Genomic DNA, 23,686 nt, shown 5'->3' with positions numbered 1-23,686 from the left:
TTTTTATTGCTCAATCATGTTGATTAAGATTAATTTAATAATACAAGTAATTAAACATATATGTTTCGATGTGTGCCCCAATATTTAATGAAAGTATTAATGAAACATTGATGTATGAATGAAAACTTATTAAGGGGGTGCATATGCTGTAGCAAAACTCCCAATGATTACTAAGAATTTCGGCTATTTATTTCATTTTCTAAGTAACTTTTGAAACCTAAAATTTTTACTGTATCATATAGATTATAAGAGTAGCCATTTTATAACATCACTAATTTTTACAAGGAAAAAAAATATAAAATAAAGTTTTATAGTACAATGTACTTAGCATGTTGAAGTCAATGCAATTTTAATATATTTACAAATAACATGTATATGTTAAAATTTTGATAAGTTTTACTATTTAAATTTCATCTATCAATCAACTACAGATTTGCTTCCGATTTTAAAATGTCTTAATTGTTTGAGGAAACATATAAGGAAGTATACATGTATTTCTTTTTCCCCTTACATTACTTACTATACTTCTTAATCAACCTTCACCTTCTTGTTCCTTGTAGATGTTATATCTTTTTTCCTCTTTACTTACACTTTCCTGTCTTTTTTATGCCCCACCTACGATAGTAGAGGGGCATTATGTTTTCTGGTCTGTGCCTCCGTCCGTCTGTGCATCCGTTCGTCTGTTCGCTTCAGGTTAAAGTTTTTGGTCAAGGTAGTTTTTGAAGAAGTTGAAGTCTAATCAACTTGAAACTTGGTACACTTGTTCCCTATGATATGATCTTTCTAATTTTAATTCCAAATTAAAGTTTTGACCCCAATTTCACGGTCCACTGAACATAGAAAATGATAGTGCGAGTGGGGCATCCGTGTACTTGGGACACATTCTTGTTTCTCACCCTTTTAACATACAGCAAAGGCAATCTCTAAAATTTTCTTGTCTTAATTTCTCTATTACTATTATCTTAAAAGCCTTTCCCTTTTATCAATAGGAATTTTTAAATTTTGCATATTTTTGAGTTTGATAAAAGTAAGTTTTATTTCTTTAGTTTGATTGTGGAATTCTACATGAAGCCAAGGAACCTAAGTGTAATGAGCATAATGCAGAGTTCCAAATCTTTACATACCGTAGTAACCACGTTCTGTTGGAACTGGGATTAGAGACTATGTTTGATGTGAATTCTATCATGTCCAATATTCTACAGTAAGTTAATATAGTACATTGTAATACTTTATGACCAAGTATTCTATGTAGTAACCATGTTCTGTTGGAACTGGGATTAGAGACTATGTTTGATGTTAATTCTATCATGTCCAATATTCTACAGTAAGTTTATATAGTACATTGTAATACTTTATGACCAAGTATTCTATTCGTTTGTAAGAACATCTATGACTGATTGTTATTTTCTTTATGTCCAGTGACAAATACTTCATGCATGTTCAGAACATACAAATAACAATTGATACAAACATAGGTTCTGTAGGGTAGGGTCAAGCAGAGTGAATGACAGGTAATTTGGACAGCACAACAATATGAAAATATGTTCATGATGGATAAGGACAGAAATTTTCCTTTCAACTGGCACAAACTCTTTACAAAAGTAACTAAATTTAACATGCTCACTTTTGCAAGGGATTGCTGGTAAAAAAATCATCAAGAGATTATCATATTTCTATACCCCAGTTAACCTTTAAGAAAAAAATGTTAAGTCAAGTAATTTTAAGATATTTCATTATAGAAATGTGTTTAATAAGAAATTGTGTTTAAACAATACAATAAAATCAATTAGATATTATTATGTAGTGTAACAGTTGTTCAGTTTTATGTTGCATTTAATTCTCAGTATTTATATACAAATTACACCAATTATCCTGGTATCTATGATGAGTTTAATTATAGAATAAAATAAAAATAATGGTGATATTATAGTTATATATTTAAAAATAGGTAAAGACGGGTAGACTGAGGTATCTTTTCAATCAAAATTACACTTGGAAATTGAGCTGATGACAAAGTTTTCAGATAGTGCCATTGTAGTTATTTGATTTAACCTGATTGATTGATTTATTGATTGATTGTGGCCGGTGATCAATTTGACTACTTACACGAATTGGCCAGCAAGGCCCTGTATTAAAATATGAATAATGCCATGTAATGTAAAGTATTGAACTATTCCAAAAACTCTACATGTAATGTTTCTTCCAGATTAGTATTAAACAATGAGGTACCAAAACACCAAATAAGGTCAGGGAACACAATTATCGCCCCTCCATTTTTGATGTCCACAAATTTAGTCCCTAGTGTGGACAGTGTGTTACTTGCTATTTTATATACCCCTTTTAAATGTATTTCTTCATGTTTTATGCCTCAAATAGCAAGATGGGGATGAAATTAAACTGTAAAAAAATTTGGGTCATGAATTTCAAAGTAAAGTAGTGACTTGATCCAGCTGAAAAAGGTTAAAAATTAGCACTTTGGAAAATGTAAAAAAATTTCAAGACCCCTTTAACATAAATTTGTTCATATTTTGAGTTAGAGCCGATGAAGTTTTCTATAGTTTTGATATAATTTGTCCCAAAAGTGGTACAACACACTGTAAAAATATTATAGAAAAAGTGCAGGTGGGTTTTTTTCAATTTCCATTTATCGTCTAAAAGAAATGCACTACGAAATAACTGTGTTCTTGGACCAGAAATGTGTTCTTGGACCATAAAACATTTCTTCCAGATTAGTATTTATCAGTGACATGATGTTCCAAAATTGCTATATAAATTGTTTCTTCCAGATTAGTATTAATCCATGATGTACCAATACTACAGTCTGTGGAAGAGAGGATTGAATATGAAAATAAATACAAGGGGGAGAAAGATATACTGTTTACCTACCAGAAAGCTATTGGCACATTTGGTTATTAGTTTTAATTAAAAAAAATGTTTAATTTGATAGTACTCATACAATTTATATTACATTTAAGAGCCATACATTAGAAATGGTATGTTTTATATACAACTTTTTGCTATTTTTTGCTCCACCTAAGATAGTAATGGCATTTTGCAACATAATTATTTTTTCTTCTCTGTGTGTCCGTCTGTTTTTCATTTGTCCTGTATCAAGTTAAATATATGTTTGAGGGATGTTAAAGTTTGCTTAATTTTAGTTTACCGGTACCATAAAGTTAAGGGCAACTCCAACTTGAATCTGAGTACACATGTTCATTATAATGTGAACTTTTAAAAATACATGCCAAAGTTATGGGTTTGACTCAGATTTCATGGTTAACTGAACATGGAAATGGCTGAAAGTGTGAGTGTGCTATGTGAACTTTCAAACAGATAAAATTATAACTTCAATTTATTTTCCAAGAAAAACTCAGCAGTATATATATTTGACTTTGTAAATAAAACAATTAATTTATTTGTACTGACTTTTTGGACAATTGGTCAGATTTAGACATGCTTCTTTCACCAAATGATACAAGTTGATCTATAATTAACAAGCTTCATTTACCCACAATTTTATATATAAATTCAATCTAACATTAAACTTTATCTTTGGTCTAAACTTTCTAAAGATGCAAACAAGAACACTAGATTGGGTTAGATTCTATTATTTGTATTGTTTTTGGTTTGCATACAGTTTTAAGTCCCCAAATATGTTTTGTGTTCTTATACCTACATATAAACATTGTATTGCTCTTAAAGATAAGTTTGTATCAAGTAGACATGTTTAAATGACAGTGATAAATTATAACCAAAAAAATGGAATGAAAAAGACTGCCAGACTTGCACATCAAAGTGTAAAGACATATAAAGAGATGTATGTGTTTTGCAAATTAAAATTGTTAAAAACATAACAAAGTAGTAAATGTTCGTGCACACTTTTTATACAGTTTAATTGGTTTAAAACTGACACAAAGTTTATAAATGTTTATAAGGCAGTTAAAAGATATTTGGGGACTTAAAATTCATGCAAGCCAAAACATACAAATATTGTCTAACCCAATAAACAGTACAAAAAGTCTTTACTAATTATAATTTACATATGCAAACATCTTCAAAGGTTGATAACTATGTTTGATAGTTCAAACAAAATAGTACAGTGAAGTCAAATATTGATCGTTATACACCTTATTGCTATTTGTCCGCCATTACTGGACATCACACAGGTTCCAATAAAATTTTGACATTTGACACCACAATGGAAAAGTAATTGTTGTATGACATCAAAAGTTCAAGCGGGACCAATTCTCCAGTCAGCCGGGATTAGCAATAAGGTGTATTTAGATCCTATTCAGTCAATGCAACACAATGTATTGATGAAATGTTATACTTTAATATTTAAGCTACAACATAATGTGTATTTGAGTTCTCTAACTTGTCCAGAAAACATCGCATAAACCATACATAAACAATGCATGGTGTATGAATCTGTTATACAAAATAGAAATGACAATCATTAACAAAGGAAGATAACTCTTAACTTGCAAATCAAGTTTTATTTAAAAATTTGCAAAATGAAAGCTTTCTTTTATCTTAAGTGCTCACTAAAATGTTGATTGTTTGTTGATAAAGTGTAATTGTACATGTTATACCCTCTACACATTAAATCATGATTATAAATTGATGAAATTGTGTTTTATTTACAGAACATAGGATCTTTATGGAAGTGGCCTTTGCTTATCATGATAAATTTAAGTTTGCTGTGTGCACTAATAAACAGGCCGTACAAGATCTTAAGTAAGTATTTTCTTTTTACTGGCGTCATTATTGTTTAACATCGACAGAAAAAAGAACTTTTGAATATTTTAATATATTAAAAGAGAACAAAAACCCAGCAATAAGTTAACAATACATATTACATTAGGAAAGAATGCTTGCAGTTCTTGTCTCTTGGTATCCTCCTACTTTTTACATGTAATACTAAAAGTGTATTGATATAACTTCAACTTCACTCACTCACATTATCCTCCAAGAATATGATTAATATGTTGATACAAAAAAATACAAACAATACTTATAAGTTTCATATGTCTGAAGCGTATCGGTCTGATTGTTGTTATTAGTCCCCTACTGACAAAGTTGGTAAGAAGGTGACCTACAGTTAGCACTCTGTCCGTCCATCTGTCTGTCCATTTGTCAGTCCAGCAAATTATTTTTTTTACTCTTTTTTTCTTCATACTTGAAGATACTGATTTGATATTTGGTTAATTGTTTTATCATAACAAGTTATTGATCAAATTCAAATTTTTTTCACTCAAATAATTTTGTGCAGAGTTATGGTTTTTGGACTTCACTTAAATAATCGGTTTTCTACACTTTTTTTCGTCATGCTTGAAGATGTTGACTTGAAATTTGTTATATAATTTACACTATGACAAGTTATAGATCAAGTTAGCATTTTTGTAGTACAATTAAATTTTAACTGGTAGGGGACTATTTATTGCCTTGAAATACTCTCAGAGTGCATGTTTTAGATAGGCTTCATACAACACTGAATGCAGAAAAGGCAATACCAGAAGTAATATGAAGTTTTAAACATGTAAAGCAATTAAAATATCCATTGTCATGGTTCAAACGAATAAACAGTTATAACTAAATAAAGAACAGACAGACTGAAATATTTTAAGCATATATTACAACAGCTACAAAGGTATACTGTAAATTCAGAAAAACTTTCATTCTGATATCTGATACACATATCTGTATGCAGATTTCCATAAAAAACTTATTTTTTAAAATCACTATAAATTTTGATTTAAAACAACCAAATGAAAGGCTTTTCATTGATTGACATGATAAAAGAATCATAAAGGTATGTTACTGCAATCTGTCTCCAAATCAATAGATTGTCGTTGAACATATTTTAGAATTGAAATTAACTTTGGTTAAACTAAGATTTACATCCATATATTTATTGTAATTTAATTTAAAAAATTATTATTTCAGAGACAGTTCTTTCAGTCCCTCAGAGAAGTCTATATATGTACTTAGATGTAAAAATTGGACCAAAAAAGATCTGAAATGTCCCTATTTTAAATACAGCAAGAAATATGATCTAGCAACATTGGCTAGCTTTGTCAAGAGTCTTACATACCCAAAAGTGGTAAGAATAGTTTTATTTGGTGAAATGGACCCAACTTCGAAACATACATATGAACCAAAATTTAAAAAAAACCCACAAGATTAAAAGGCTACAGATTCTTGACTTGGGACTGGTGAAAAAATATGGTGGGGTTAAACATGAGGAGTCAGATCTCAACCCTCTCCTATACCTATAGCCAATGTAAAATAAATAAAACACAATAAAACTCAGTGTAAAAGCGGTATGAGTCCAATGTTAGAATATGTAACAGAAATAACAGGCAAATTGACAATGATGAACATAAATTAACAAAGGACTTCTAGTAGTTACAGACATTTTTTTCGAATATATGTAATGAAAATATTGAGTAAAGTGGAATATATCCTGGTAAATTTTCAGGTCTTTGTTGAAACGCAGGAAAATAAAATACATATAAGATACCAAAAAGAGACAATAGGTATAAAAAACTGCTTCATAATTGGCTGATATTAACATTTTCCAGTTTATGATGCCGTCTGATGGTATGGAGATACCCTTCTATCAAGATAAAGGACTGCATGTAGGATATTTCTTCTACAACAAAGATTCTAAAGACACTGTTTTAAGTGCAGCCAGTGACACAGCTGATGCTTTTTTCACAAACATGGGAATAGTTGCTGTTGATGTGTAAGTCATATCATAAAAAAAAAAGAAGTAAAATCACAAAAATACTGAAATTCCGAGGAAAATTCAGAACTGAAAGTCCCTAATCAAATAGCAAAATCAAAAGCACAAACACATCAAACGAATGGATAACATCATATGGTAGCTAAGATTGACTGTACATTTTTGTATTTAAATATAAATATATGGAGATGTGGAATAATTGCCTATGAGACAACTTTTCACCAGAGATGTGAAGGTTTTTTCATTGTTTATTTATTTTCATGAATTATAGTGGAGGGATATTTTTGTGAAAAAAAATCCCCCAAAATAAAAATGAATTTAATGTGCATGCATGACATCACCTGGATTATATAACTGTTCATGTATGTTAAATTGACAGAAGGACTTCCAGTTCGTAAGTGGTATGACCCACATCAACCCTTTTACAATGGACTTTGAAAAAAATATTTACTGTAAGATGTTTAGATGTTTATTTTCAAAATACAACTTAGCCACAGTGATTGTGTAACAGTAATGAAAATACATACATATAAAATATTTGCATATGAATTCATTCTCTAATTTCACATAATACTTGACAGGCAGCAAATAAAGTGAACCCACATTTAACAAAAATAACACATCATGCACATAGAGTATCTGAAAAAAAAGTAAAAAAACTAATTCTAAATTACATTGATATATGAATTTTTAGCTCACCTGACCTGAAAGGTCAAGTGAGCTTTTCTCATCACTTGGCGTCCGTTGTCCGTCGTCCTACCTCTGTCGTCCGTAAACTTTTACAAAAATCTTTTCCTCTGAAACTACTGGGCCAAATTTAACCAAACTTGGCAACAATCATCCTTGGGGTATCTAGTTTAAAAAATGTGTCCGATGACCCGGCCATCAAATCAAGATGGCCACCATGGCTAAAAATAGAACACAGGGGTAAAATGCAGTTTTTAACCGGATTTTTGTGACAAAAATGTCGGTTATTGATTTGGGGATGTACGGCGGTCGGGCGGTCGGGCGGGCGGCAATCAAATGTTGTCCGTGCATTAACTCATGAACCGTTCAACCAAAGCTTTTAAAATTTTAATATGTTGTTACTGACAACTAAATGAAGGTCAAGTTCAATAATGGCGATTTTGACTTTTACAGTTCAGGAGTTATGGTTCTTGAAAGATTGAAAAATGGAGTTTCCAGTCGTGTCTGTGCATTTACGCATGAACTGTTCTACCAAAGCTTCCCAAATTTTAATATGTTGTTACTGATGACAAAATGGAGGTCAAGTTCAATAATGACGATTTTGACTTTTACCATTCAGGAGTTATGGTTCTTGAAAGATTGAAAAATGGAGTTTCCAGTTGTGTCCGTGCATTTACGCATGAACTGTTCTACCAAAGCTTCCCAAATTTTAATATGTTGTTACTGATGACAAAATAGAGGTCAAGTTAAATAATGACGATTTTGACTTTTACCGTTCAGGAGTTATGGTTCTTGAAAGATTGAAAGATGGTGTTTCCAGTCGTGTCCGTGCATTTTCTCATGAATCATTCAACCAAAGCTTTTGAAATTTTTATATGTTGTTACTGATAACAAAATAGAGGTCAAGTTCAATAATGACGATTTTGACTTTTACTGTTCAGGCATTATGGTTCTTGAAAGATTGTAAAATGGTGTTTCCATTCACGTTGTTGCATTTACTCATGAACCATTCAATCTAAGCTTTTCAAATTTTAATATGTTGATACTGATGACAAAATGGAGGTCAAATTTGATATTGACGATTTTCACTTTCACCATTCATCAGTAATGGTTCTTGTGATATTGCCAGGACACAAATAAATATTAATAAATCCGGTTTGCTGTCGTTGTGACAGCCTCTTGTTGGCTTATAACTCAAAAACCAAAGCATTTAGAGCAAATCTGACATGGGGGTAAAATTGATTATGAGGTCAAGATCTATCTGCCCTGAAATTTTCAGATGAATCGGACAACCCGTTGTTGGGTTGCTACCCCTGAATTGGTAATTTTAAGGAAATTTTGCTGTTTTTGGTTATTATCTTGAATACTATTATAGATAGAGATAAATTGTAAAGAGCAATAATGTTCAGCAAAGTAAGATCTACAAATAAGTCATAACAACTTTTCGTCATTTTTGTAACTTGTACAAAAATCTTCTTTTCTAAAACTATGGGCCAAATTTAACCAAACTTGGCCACAATCATTACTAGGGTATCTATTTTAAAAAAGTGTCTAATGACCCTGCCTACCAACCAAGATGGCAGACATCAGTAAATACAGTAACAGGTGAGGGACACAGGCTATTGAGAGCCTCTAGTTTAGATATGATCAACAATCTTTCTATTTTTTGTGTGAAAATGGTAAAATTAGGAGGTATTTATTTCATTAAAATTTATTTCCTATAAAAAAAAAAGAATGCACCCATTTCCTCAATCTAATTAAAATTAATCAAGCCTTGATGCGTGACATATCAGAACAGGAGCAATTAAAGGATTTAATTTTAATTAGATTGCTATTTCCTCTGCTTCAAATTATAGCATTGTATAGAATGCATTTTATATTTCAGAGACCGTTTATCACCTGAAGAAAAAGGTGAACTTGATTTTCATGGAAGTTTTCCTGCTGTAGCATGTCATAAAAGAAATATGGTATGTTGCTTATCCAAGCATTCAAAAGAGAATTTTTGCCATGTCAGACATATCTTATATAATTCATTTAAATGGTTCAGAATTTGAAAAAATTCTGTCCTTGTGGAAAACAAATAATTCATGAACTATATGTATTGATTATTTATGATCTCTTTAGCTCACCTTGCCCAAAGCCATGTGAGCTTATGCCATCACTTGTCTCCTGTCATCATCATCATTAACTAATTTAAGAATCTTCTCTTCTGCAACTACTGGGCCAAATACCTTTAAACTTAAATTTATGTTCCTTAGGGTATCTAGTATATAAATTGTATTTGAAGTTTTGATCCATCAACAAACATGGACACCATGGTTGAAAATAGAAAGTAGGGGTCAAATGCAGTTTTTGGCTTATATCTCAAAAACTAAAGCATTTAGAGCAAATCTGGGTGTAAATTTTATATAGGACAATATCTATCAGCCCTGAAAATTTCAGATGAAATGAACAATGCATTGTTGGGTTGCTGCCACTGAATTGGTAATTTAATGAAAATTTGCAGTTTATCTTGAATATATTTAAAGATAAAGATACACTGTAAACAGCAAAAAAGTTCAACAAAGTAGGATCTGCAAAAAAAAAACATGACCAAATTTGTTAATTGATCCCTTTAAAAGGAGTTATCAAAGGCTATTTTTCACAATTTGTTTGTCATGTGTGCTAACCTTTAAAAAATTTCTCCTCTGAAATTACTGGGCCTAATACTTCTAAACTTTAACTAAAGTGTTAAATGTATGAACTACCAATGTGTCATGTTTAAAAGTTGACACATAAACTGTATGGTGAAGACAAGTCAGCTAGAGGTTCAACAGAGTTTACAAAATTTCTGAAGTTTGTTTTATAAATTGCTATTTTTGTAGTTGAATGCAGGAAGTAATCATTGGGAAAATGAAAAAAAGAATAGCACAAATGACAGTGCTATGGGAAGTGTATTTGTCAAATAAACCAATCCTACTTTTCAGTTATCATAATTTTCCAGCAAGTGTCCCCTGCCTTTCCTATTTGTATACAAGTTATATATGTTGTTCATAGATTTAAGAAGATGTGGTATGATTGCCAATGAGACAAATCTCCATCCAAGTCACAATTTGAAAAAATAAACCATTTTGGGTCAAAGCATGGTCTTCAATATGGAGCTTCGGCTCACACTGAACAGCAAGCTATAAAGGGCCCCAAAAATTACTTGTGTAAAACCATTCAAATGATGAAAACAACTTTCTAATCTATATTAAAAATGAGAAACACTTGATCCTGCAGTTAATATTTTCCATAGTCAACATATCAATGTTTGATAAATTATTTTTCTGTACAGGAAAAGCCAGTATTTATGGAAGGCAATTGGGGGAAATTACAGGTAATTCATCAATTCTTGATAGGACAACTTAACAAACAAGATGCTCATGAATCTGATGTGCAGAGTATTTCGAGTGATGATTTCATCTCGTCTGAAGATATGGATGAAGATAGTGAACAATTCAATGAACAAGATTTCGAACAGTTTGGGGATGATGAAATTGAGGAAGGTATTGTATACTTATCATGCTTTGATAATGACTTTATTTAACCTTTTATATGGTCAGGGGCTGCTCTGGCTCTCAAAAAACTGGAGCCAGAAAAATCACCAGTTTTGAAAACTTGGAGCAAACTTTAGAACCAGCTAGAGTCTTTTATTTCTTATTCAAAAATTTAAACTATATGTTTAATTAATTTCTTATGCTCAGAGCCCGCACTTTACATCATTTAACATGAAATACATAGTAAGTTATTGCATAGGGTTTATATACATACAACAAAACAACATGTGTAATTTATTTTCTTTTATCAGTATTTCATATGTATATAACCCCCCCCCCCCCTTTTTTTTTTCTCAATTTTACCCCCCTAGATGTAGAGTGTAGAGTATCAAAGTATTATCAGTTTCACCACAAGAAATTATGATTTTTTTCAAGAATAATCTCTAGCAGTCAAACAAAATGAAATTCTTACTGTCTATAAATTACAATGAAAGATAACTATTTCCTGTAAAGGGTGTTTCCCCGAATTTTCCCGCCAAAAAGCACATGGCTTTCAACAATTGTAAGTGAAGCATTCAATTTGTTATCATCGATTACAGCTTTAATCAATTTGATTTGGATATAGATATTCAATTTAAGGTACAGTCAAGCAATGTTTTTACTTTATTCTGGATTAAAACTAGTTTTAAAGATCAATTTAAAAATAAAATAATCTTTGTCATCAAAACAACAGACAGTCTGAAATATATTGTGACCCATTAATTTTTTGAACACTGCTACAGAGGTCAAAGTTTAGTAATTTTTCAAACGAATGTATGTATTCTCTGTTACAACTAATCAACTGAATTCAATATAAATATTTCAATAAATTAATGATGTCAAACATACGATGTCACAAAGTAAAATTTATACTGCAAAACGTTTTCGTTTTTATTTTTCATGGAAGGATATTTGGAAGCTGTGTCAGGCTATAATACACTGGTATTAAAGGGATAATTCGCGATTTTTCACTTTTCATCTTATTATGTTCATAATACCATAAAAAACATATTCACCAAGTTTTATTTCGATATGAAAAGTAATAAAGGAGAAAATTGGGAATTATTAATTTTATTTTATCAAACTTCCTGACTTATGTGACGTAGTTTAAGTCTTTGAGCATGCCGGGAGTGAAATTAATCTCATTTAAGTCTTGTTCGTTAACCATCTAATAACGCTATTTAAAGCGCATCGACGACTTTTGGTGTAGCTATTAACCAACGAAAAGTAAGTGATAGCCATTCAACTTTTTAAATTAGATTGTAGGATTCATGTGTGGATTTTTTATACGAATTCTAGTAATAAGTAAATAATACAATAGAACATTTTTATGATTTTTTTTTTTCAAATACTTTAAACAAACATATGAAACTGGCACGATCGATAGTGTATTAAAAAATACATGTTTTTATTCTGAACTTTTTGCTTCATTCCTGAAAACATTTTCACTTGCTTGTGCTGTGGAAATTAAATGTGTATTAATTTGTGACACTTAGTGAATGTTGAATGCGTAGTTAAACTCAAGGTAATTAAAAGATTAGCATTATGTAATTCTAATCTTATGATCTTCATTCAGTGACACCTAGGCGTCACGGTTCAGAATTTCAGGTGTGAACAACATTTCGTATGAATGATATACGGAAGTCAGTTATAGTTATAGACACAGAAATGTAAGAAAAAGAATTAAAATGAATTTACGGGAGAAATAAGGTCGCACAATAACTGGATAGCTGTTGTATATTTTTATATATTTTGCATAAGCTCACTTTTAAATGAATTATGACTTCTGATTAGTTTTGTAACGATAAAATACTGAATTATTTTAATTGAATAAATTTATAAATAAAAATAGCCTTCTAAACACGAGTGTATGAACTAAAAATTGTACCTTTTTAAATTAAAATCGCCAACCTTTAATATTTCAAACAGATTGCAATTATATAAATTAGTCCATCCAAAGCGATCTTTATTTACCTATTTAGGAATTAATGTTCTCATCAAAATATTTTAAATCTCACAACGCATGCATGAATACTTCAGCTATTTGAAAAAAAAGATGTTTTAAAAAAGTGACAGGAAATTTAAGGATCCTCTTGGAATGGAATCGAAAAATTACAAATAGAAATTCTTTTCAAGTGTGAAAAACGTCAACCAATTTTTTTTAACTTAATCAGGAGCGTCCTTATATTAAAATAGTCTTCTTCTCACAACAAATAAAACTTTAGCTATTTGACCAACGATTTAAAAAAAAAAGACCATGAACCGAAGCAAGTTATTATATCGACCTGTATTTAAATCAAATTGGTCCTCTTCTTCTTTCTCTTCTTCTTTTTTAGCTCACCTGGCCCGAAGGGCCAAGTGAGCTTTTCCCATCACTTTGCGTCTGGCGTCCGTCGTCCGTCGTCCGTCGTCGTCGTCCGTCGTCGTCGTCCGTCGTCGTCGTCGTCCGTCGTCGTCGTCCGTCGTCGTTAACTTTTACAAAAATCTTCTCCTCTGAAACTACTGGGCCAAATTAAACCAAACTTGGCCACAATCATCATTGGGGTATCTAGTTTAAAAAATGTGTGGCATGACCCGGCCAACCAACCAAGATGGCCGCCATGGCTAAAAATAGAACATAGGGGTAAAATGCAGTTTTTGGCTTATAACTCAAAAACCAAAGCATTTAGAGCAAATCTGACATGGGGTAAAATTGTTTATCAGGTCAAGATCTATCTGCTCTGAAAATTTCAGATGAATCGGACAATCTGTTGTTGGGTTGCTGCCCCTGAATTGATAATTTTAAGGAAATTTTGCTGTTTTTGGTTATTATCTTGAATATTATTATAGATAGAGATAAACTGTAAACAGCAATAATGTTCAGCAAAGTAAGATTTACAAATAAGTCAACGTGACCGAAATGGTCAGTTGACCCCTTTAGGAGTTATTGCCCTTTTTAGTCCATTTTTAACCATTTTTTCGTAAATCTTAGTTATCCTTTACAAAAATCTTGTCCTCTGAAACTACTGGGCCAAATTTAACCAAACTTAGCCATAATCATCATTGGGGTATCTAGTTAAAAAAATGTGTCAGGTAACTCGGCCAACAAACCAAGATGGCGGCCATGGCTAAAAATAGAACATGGGGTAAAATGCAGTTTTTGGCTTATAACTCAAAAACCAAAGCATTAAGAGCAAATCTGACAGGAAGTAAAATTGTTGATCAGGTCACGATCTATCTGCCCTGAAATTTTCAGATGAATCGGATAATCGGTTGTTAGGTTGCTGCCACTGAATTGGTAATTTTGAGGAAATTTTGCTGTTTTTTTTTGTTATCTTGAATATTATTATAGATAGAGATAAACTGTAAACAGCAATAATGTACAGCAAAGTAAGAACTAAAAATAAGTCACTATGACCAAAATAGTCGATTGACCCCCTAAGGAGTTATTGCCCTTCATAGTAAATTTTTAACAATTTTCTTAAAATTTGAAGATTTTCAATAACATTTTCCACAGAAAGTACTGTTACAAATAGAGATAATTGTAAGCAGCAAGAATGTTTAGTAAAGTAAGATCTACAAAGACATCACCATCACCAAAACACAATTTTGTCATGAATCCATTTGTGTCCATTGTTTAATATTCACATAGACCAAGGTGAGCGACACAGGCTCTTTAGAGCCTCTAGTTTGGTATACACAAGGATTTGTATAGTTAGACTAACTATACAAATTCTTGGTATACAATAGTCTATCGAATTCGATGATTACATACTGTTGGCATACGTGGACTAGTCTATTTACAAAACTGTTACCCCAATTTACACAAAATGTATGTTTCTTTCTTATGTTCAATGTATACATGTATATATTTTAAATTGCGATATAGCTCTGTAACTTTCTATCCAGGCGTAGAAATGAATCGTCGACAAGTGCGTAAATTTTTGTATATATTACATTTTCCCAAATTAAACCTTGGAAAAAAAATGTAAATAGATTTTTATTTTATCAAATCTTTTTTTTTGTTGGTATTATTTATATTTTTATAAATAATATTCTTTATACCAGTAATGTTATTTATAAACAAGCGTATGAGTTTAGTAATGACTAGTATATTATATCACTTTCGGACACTCAAGACAGAGATGTATATTATACACCTGATAGTTCAAAATGGAGAGTTATAAGTTATCGGCCGTGTACACTGATCAATACCTACAGAAGTGAAACGATGCATGAACTTGCAAGCCCGACAGGAAATCTCTTGAATAGCTTGACGTGTCACCTCACACCCCCACAATACCTTTGGGAGTAATACCTTTAGTCATGCTGTTGATCAGATGAGGGAAGATCCAAATTTATTTGAAAAAAATTTATTACTTTAAAGAATTATAAACGAATTAGATTTACGAAAACAGTTTTCACGGAACACTTATTTATGCTTTAAACTTTGACTTTTTAACTAATTCCAATATTAACAGTTTTAAAATAACAAACTATGGTTATTTAAAAAAAATAAGAACATTTTCCGTATCAAGTTAGTTTGTCAGATAAAACAACCGTACGATTGACAAGATATCGACACCCAATTACGACTACATCGGTTACTGTAGTTTTGGTCCTTTGTGGTTTATAGACATATTGGGATTTTTAATAGGGGAAGACGACAAAATGGCGGAACGCAGAGAATTGATACTCTAAATTTAAAATCGATGGTGATCTCTTATTTAGCGGAATAAAACTTTAATATCTATAAATTTGAGCATTTCTATATAGAATGGACATAATATCAATTTTTGATTTTTTTGCGAAGTTTCCCTTTAAAGAGATAATAGTAACTGCAATTACGATTATCCCAATATGGCGACGGTAGATATAGGTAAAATCTTTACACTCGTTTTTCTTAAATGTAACATGTTTTTGTCAATAGTTACTCAGCTGCAAGGTTTATCTATACCATTACATCATATTTGAATCGTAACGGTGCACTGGAATTGTCTAAGAGCTGTGAAATTAGCCGTTGAAAAATTCGGGATGATAATCGTAACTCTATGGTATTTTTCTTCTTTGATAATCGTAATTTTCTTTATATGATAATAGTAACTGAAACATAATAAATGTGTCTTTCAGCATTTCAATGGTATTTTGTGTGTTAAAAATGTAAATGCCCAGTTAAACGATGACATTAACGCATATAAAAATAAATGAAGAAACTTACAGGTTAATATCTAGGATAAATATACCTATATATCTCTAATTGATGAGAAAAAGGATGGATTAGCTATATCCCATATTCCAAAAGTGCAATCCTTTCAATTCATTGCTCAAAATGAAAGTCACGTATACCACATTTTCATATGTCAAAAAAGATATATGTTTCATTGATTTCAGGAAGGCATTTGATACTATTAATAGAGATGCCCTCTTTTACAAATTGTCTTATTACAACATAGATGGTCCCTTTTTTTAGCTCACCTGTCCCGAAGGGACAAGTGAGCTTATGCCATCACTTGGCGTCCGTCGTCGTCCGTCGTCGTCCGTCGTCTGTCGTCGTCTGTCGTCTGTCGTCGTAAACTATTTCAAGAATCTTCTCCTCTGAAACTACTGGGCCAAATACTTCCAAACTTTAACTGAATGTTCCTTAGGGTATCTAGTTTGTAAATTGTATCCGAAGTTGTGATCTATCTACAAACATGGTCGCCATTGCTAAAAATAGAACATAGGGGTCAAATGCAGTTTTTGGCTTATAACTCAAAAACCAAAGCATTTAGAGCAAATCTGACATGGGATAATTTTGTTTATCAGGTCAAGATCTATCTGCCCTGAAATTTTCAGATGAATCAGACAACCTGTTGTTGGGTTACTGCCCCTGAATTGGTAATTTTAAAGAAATTTTGCTGTTTTTGGTTATTATCTTGAATATTATTATAGATAGAGATAAACTGTAAACAGCAATAATGTTCAGCAAAGTAAGATTTACAAATAAGTCAACATGACGGAAATGGTCAGTTGACCCCTTTAGGAGTTATTGCCCTTTATAGTCGATTTTTAACCATTTTTCGTAAATCTTAGTAATCTTTTACAAAAATCTTCTCCTCTGAAACTACTGGGCCAAATACTTCCAAACTTTAACTGAATGTTCCTTAGGGTATCTTGTTTGTAAATTGTATCCGAAGTTATGATCTATCAACAAACATGGTCGCCATTGCTAAAAATAGAACATAGGGGTCAAATGCAGTTTTTGGCTTATAACTCAAAAACCAAAGCATTTAGGGCAAATCTGACGTGGGTAATATTGTTTATCAGGTCAAGATCTATCTGCCCTGAAATTTTCAGATGAATCAGACAACCTGTTGTTGGGTTGCTGCCCCTGAATTGATAATTTTAAGGAAATTTTGCTGTTTTTGTTTATTATCTTAAATATAATTATAGATAGAAATAAACTGTAAACAGCAATAATGTTAAGCAAAGTAAGATCTTCAATTAAGTCAATTTGACCAAAATTGTCAATTGACCCCTTAAGGAGTTATTGCCCTTTAAAGACTTTTTTTCACAATTTCTTCATCATGTTGACTTACTTTAAAAAATTTTCTCCTTTGAAACTGCTGTATCAATTTCAGCCAAACTTAGGCTAAATGAGTTTCAGAGTATCTAGTATAGAATTTTATATTTTATTTCCTTGTATGTCAAGAAACATAGCTCCTATGGCTAAAATAGAACATAGGAGAAAATGATTATTTTTTTTGGCTTTTGAAGAAAATAGGACGATCCAAAAAACATTTAAATAAATTGAAAAGCCAAAATAATCATTGATGAGAGATTTAACCAAAAGAATTAAGGTGAGCGATTCAGGCTCTTGAGAGCCTCTTATTAGTATAATGAAAGGTATGTATAAAGAGGTTTTGTACTTGGTAAAGATCTCGGAAGGTATCACTGATTTTTTTAATTCCTCAGTTGGGGTAAAACAAGGGTGTATTTTAAGCCTTACATTATTTTCTTTATATATTAATGATTTACCATCTATTTTTGACTCAACATGTGAACCACCCAAGTTAAATGATAATGATATATCATATCTGTTATACGCTGATGATTTAGTTCTTATCAATAAATTCAGCCGTCCATATTTTTCCTTTGGATTCACTTTTTTCTATTTTATACTGATATATGATTTTAAAAATTAAATTCAAATGTTTTGATCAAATTCCCATGTATTTTAGGACGTTTCTTTAAACAGTGTGGATGGTAAAGGATCTAGAATAGTTACCAGTTTATTGTTACTATTGTTTATTGTCACTTTTGTTTTTTGTTACTTTTGTTTATTGTTACTTTTGTTTATTGTTACTTTTATTTTTTGTTTTTATTAGCCTTACCTATAGTCTTACGAAGCATTTGACAGACGAAAAAAAACACAAATATGTATATTGATAAATTACATCAAAGGGCCAAACATGTAGATTATCACAGTCGGAACTGGTTTAATTACAAAGATTTTTATAGATTTTAAAACAAATATTTTGTGCTTCAGAAAAATGCATGAAAATTAGGAAAGGCTAATTTATGTTTTCATTTAATAGAAAAGTACTAATTATATGGCAAGTATGCAAATACAAAAATGTTCCTTGTTTAGTACCTTCAATATTTTTCTCTACAATATCTTCCATGCATATGTATGCAGCATACTTTTCATATACCGAGTATTTATGAATTTTTAATAAGTTTGTTTCTAATTTTGCGGAATATGCGTTATTTTATTCTCATCTTTGCAGTCATTCTTTGAATAAGTATTTCTTGTAAGAAAATTTAAAGCTACATCAATTTTATTTTTTGATTTTCGGGCTTTTGGCCAAACTATAAAAGAACACAAATCCATGTTTGTCAATGAACTCCACGTTACTTAATTTCATAATACACAAAGAATCCCATTTAGGGCCAAACATTCTCTAGTCTTATATAGCATTAAATGTTTTAAGGATGTCAAAATTGAATTTGTGTTGTTTATAGTTTATATCTGAGATACTGAAATTTCAGTGACAGTCATGAAGTAACTAATATGAATAAGAAGATGTGGTATGTTTGCCAATGAGACAACTTTCCACAAGAGACCAACATGACTCAGAAATTAACAAATATAGGTCACCGTACGGTCTTCAACAATGAACAAAGCCCATACCGCATAGTCAGCTATAAAAGAAATGACACTGTAAAACACTTTTCAAAGTTATCCCTTGTTCATCATAACTTAAAAGTTGTGATATCATCCATGAAAAATGATCGAAGTGACATGAAAACTGTAGCCACTAATTTCTCGTCAAACGGTTTTTGACGAATACTAAATGTCTTTCCTACTTCGTTATGGCATAATAGGGTATGTTCTAGAATTAAATCAGCAGTGGCTTCCCGGGGGCAGAAATAGCACATATAACCACCTACAATAGAATAATTTTTAAAACAATATTAACTATAATTACTATTTACTTCAGGATAAATAATTTTTTGTTTACTGTCTTAAACAGAAATCTGATGTAAGGTGACACATGCGTGTCGCCTGACAATTATTGTCATGTATCATAATTTCCATTGCTCATTCACATATTTTGTGGCATACCTAGTTCAATAAATTTCTGTATATTAACAAAGTTCGTGTTTTCCAATTTCCAAATTCTTGAAGCTTGTTCACCCTTCCAATTTTATAATATACTAGTATGTAGCTGTTTTCATAAATACAATTAATTATATATGCATAAAAAGAAATGTCATAAGATGTTGGGACGTTTCGTAAATAATTCATCGCCATAATTTCATAATATGCTATCAGATATACGTTTTTAGTGTCAATAGCAATAAAACAGTTTCCAGTTACGATTATCTTTTTTATTTTTAAATACCATAATTACGATTATCTTTTTTCCGAGTTACGATTATCATCCCGAATTTTTCAACGGCTATTTTCAAAGCGCTTAGACAATTCCAGTGCACCGTTACGATTCAAATATGATGAAATGGTATAGATAAACCTTGCAGCTAAGTAACTATTGACAAAAACATGCTACATTTAAGAAAAATGAGTGTAAAGATTTTACCTATATCTACCGTCGCCATATTGGAATAATCGTTATTGCAGTTACGATTATCTCTTTAATACCAGTGATAATAGTTATCATTAAAATGATTTAAACAAATGAAATAGACAAAATGCCGACTGACCATTTCCATTTGAATTAATTAATGTGGATGATGATTAATGATCCATCCGATAAATGGATTACCTGTGACAACAGATTATGACACCTGTTGTAACTGCTGATAACTTGGGGTCGTAAACAAATTCAGAAACTTGTCGCCAAGGTAAAGTTTTGTACAAACTATTTTTTCAAACCAATTAAATTGAAGATCGATATTGTCAAGAAATGAATTTTTTACGTAAGAAAATCTTGGCGCCAGAAATATCGCCAGCAGCCATATTTTGTCGCCAGATGAAATAAAAAATCGCAAATTGCGACATTGGCGACGCACAGTGGGGTCCCTGATATGGTTCCAATAGTCATAATTCAATGTTGTTATTTGTTGTTGTATGTCATATTTGTTTTTCATTTATTGTTTTGTGGATCAGGCACAGTATGCATACAGCTACTTAAGTTACGGTTCGTTCCGAACTGACAGATTTTTCCACATGTTCTTCAATAAATTAGTACTATGTTTGAAATCTGAACTTAAATGGTTTTATGTGTATCACCCCATGTCATTAGTTTTCTTGCTGAATATTTTGACACTTGTGATTTTGTTGCTTTTAAGTTCACCTGGCCCAAAGAGCCAAGTGAGCTTTTCTCATCACTTGGCATCCATTGTCCGTCATAGTTAACTTTTACAAAAATTTTCTCATCAGAAAGTACTGGGCCAAATTAATCCAAACTTGGCCACAATCATCATTGGGGTATCTAGTTGTGTCCAGTGATCCGTTCAACCATCCAAGATGGTTGCCATGGCTAAAAATAGAACATAGGGGGTAAAATGTAGATTTTGGCTTATATCTCTGAAACCAAAGCATTTAGAGCAAATCTGAAATGGGTAATATTGTTTAACAGGTAAAGATCTATCTGTCCTGAAATTTCTAGATGTATCAGAGAACTCGTTGTTGGGTTGCTGCCCCTAAATTTGTAATTTTAAGGAAATTTTGCCGTTTTTGGTTATTATCTTAAATATTATTATAGATAGAGATAAACTGTAAACAGCAATAATGTTCAGCAAAGTCAGATCTACAAAAAAGTCAACATGACCAAAAAGGTCAGTTGACCCCTAAAGGAGTAATTGCCCTTTATAGTCAATTTTTAACAATTTTTTGTAAATTTTAGTTATCTTTTTACAAAAATCTTCTCCTCTGAAACTACTGGGACAAATTTAACCAAACTTGACTTTAACATCATTAGGGTATCTAGTTTAAAAAATGTGTCCGATGACCCAGCCCGCAAACCAAGTTGGCCGACATTGGTAAAAATAGTACATAGGGTAAAATGCAGGTTTTTGCTCATATCTCTGAAACTAAAACATTTTGAGCAAATCTGCTTTGAATAAAATTCTTTATTAGGTCAAGATCTATCTGCTCTGAAATTTTCAGACCAATAGGGCAATTTGTAGTTGGGTTGCTGCCCTGAATTGGTAATTTTAAGAAAATTTTGCAGCTTTTGGTTATTATCTTGAATACATGTACTATTATGGATAGAAATAAACTGTAAACAGCAATAATGTAAAGGAAAGTAAGAGCTACAAATAAGTCAACATGACCAAAGTATAAGTCAATTGACCCTTAAGGAGTTATTGCCCTTCATAGTAAATTTTTAACAATTTTCATAAATTTTTAACAATTTTCATAAATTTTGTAAATTTTTGTAAATTTTTTCAAAATGGTTTCCACTGTCTCTTTTGGGCCAATTTCATTAAAGGTACAGATAATTGTAATGAAGCAGCAAGCTTGTTCAGTAATGTAAGTTCACAAACGCATCACCAACACAAAAACAAATTTTGTCATGAATCCTTCTTTGTTTTTTGCTTAATATGCACATAGAGCCTCTAGTTATAGCTTACGATGGCATGAGTATTGTTCATTGTTGAAGGCCATACAGTGGACTATCGTTGTTTTTTTCTAAGTTATATGGTCTCTGGTCTCTGGTGGACAGTTGTCTCTTCTTATTTTTATAATAGGAAAATTTCTTTAGATTTTACTGCTAACTTTTTGAGAAGACACTTCCTGCATAAAAGTTTGGTTTGCATTTTGGTTACCGGTAGCTGAATAATGAATTTCTTATTGACAATTGTAAACTGTAAACAAACTGATACAACAGGGCTATCCAGTATCCTGATGGTGTCAATCTCATGGTTTGACTAATAATAACTATATTTTGTTACTATTTCAATATGTTGGAAGCAAAGGTAGCATATGTTTTATGATACTAGCTAATAAACAAACATAACTTCTTTACTTTGTTCTTGTAATACATTTACGTTAAGAAATTTACAGTGTATTCTTGTGTCAAAGCAGACTGAAAACTGTCAAATTTTAGAGTAAAATATTATTGATGCTTAAATTGAAGAATATTCATATAGAGATACATTTTGAAAGTTGATGTTTTGTATATGCTTAAAAGCCTTAAACAGATATCAAACCTAGAAGATCTGCTATTTCTTCTTTATCAATGAGTCATAGTTTGAGTGATTGTGCAAGATTAAAATGGAGTAAAATGAAGACTGCTTGAATTTCATGTAGATCATAGATTTTTAATACTTGTTGTAGTTGAGACACAAGATGATGCTGTAGCTGAGGCGGTGTACCAGTCAAGGAGGAAACTTCCACAAGTGGATTTAATAGATGCTCTGACTGACAAAACTTTCCCTACCACCATTAAAAATAAAGATCTGGTCTTTGTTTTGTTTTATCTTCCATGTAAGTATTCACTTTTTTTCAATGGTAAATTTCCATCTGTTCTTTAACTGCTGCAACTTAGATCATTGTTTCAAATATCCCTTTAGTTCAATTTTAGAAACACCTTTTTTTTTATGAAGTCTATTCAGAAGAAGGGCCAGGTCAGTCTGCCTTTGATCATTTTTGATTTGTCAAGTAGGCTACACATATCAGTTAAAATTTCTTTTTTAAGCCAATTTATTCACGATCTGTTCACTGCTTTCTGATTGATTCATTATTGAAAAAAATTACATAGTTATAAGAATAATTAACTGAGTTGAGGATATTCCTTTTTAGCTCACCTGGCCCGAAGGGCCAAGTGAGCTTTTCCCATCACTTTGCGTCCGGCGTCCGTCGTCGTCGTCCGTCGTCTGTCGTCCGTCGTCGTCAGTCGTCGTTAACTTTTACAAAAATCTTCTCCTCTGAAACTACTGGGCCAAATTGAACCAAACTTGGCCACAATCATCATTGGGGTATCTAGTTAAAAAAATGTGTGGCGTGACCCGGTCAACCAACCAAGATGGCCGCCACGGCTAAAAATAGAACATGGGGGTAAAATGCAGTTTTTGGCTTATAACTCAAAAACCAAAGCATTTAGAGGAAATCTGACATGGGGTAAATATGTTTATCAGGTCAAGATCTATCTGCCCTGAAATTTTCAGATGAATCGGTCAACCCGTTGTTGGGTTCCTGCCCCTGAATTGGTAATTTTGAGGAAATTTTGCTGTTTTTGGTTATTATCTTGAATATTATTATAGA

The 23,686-nt window shown here is 31.6% G+C and overlaps 1 protein-coding gene across 1 annotated transcript in view; it reads left to right on the top strand.

The window, feature by feature from the left end:
• Positions 1-23,686, top strand: part of LOC139517132 (thioredoxin domain-containing protein 16-like) — a 52,991-nt gene that overhangs the window by 8,915 nt on the left and 20,390 nt on the right. Inside the window, exons 3-10 of the mRNA XM_071307839.1 lie at positions 1,047-1,201; positions 2,787-2,908; positions 4,647-4,737; positions 5,947-6,103; positions 6,585-6,748; positions 9,321-9,402; positions 10,752-10,962; positions 22,760-22,909. Of these exons, the coding sequence (XP_071163940.1) occupies positions 1,047-1,201; positions 2,787-2,908; positions 4,647-4,737; positions 5,947-6,103; positions 6,585-6,748; positions 9,321-9,402; positions 10,752-10,962; positions 22,760-22,909 (1,132 nt within the window). The remainder of the gene's footprint in view (positions 1-1,046; positions 1,202-2,786; positions 2,909-4,646; positions 4,738-5,946; positions 6,104-6,584; positions 6,749-9,320; positions 9,403-10,751; positions 10,963-22,759; positions 22,910-23,686) is intronic.

Source organism: Mytilus edulis, chromosome 3 (genome assembly GCF_963676685.1).
Source record: "Mytilus edulis chromosome 3, xbMytEdul2.2, whole genome shotgun sequence".
Lineage (NCBI taxonomy): Eukaryota > Metazoa > Mollusca > Bivalvia > Mytilida > Mytilidae > Mytilus > Mytilus edulis.
The sequence above is the reverse complement of the archived record's forward strand: the minus strand, read 5'-3'. Positions and strand labels throughout refer to the sequence as shown.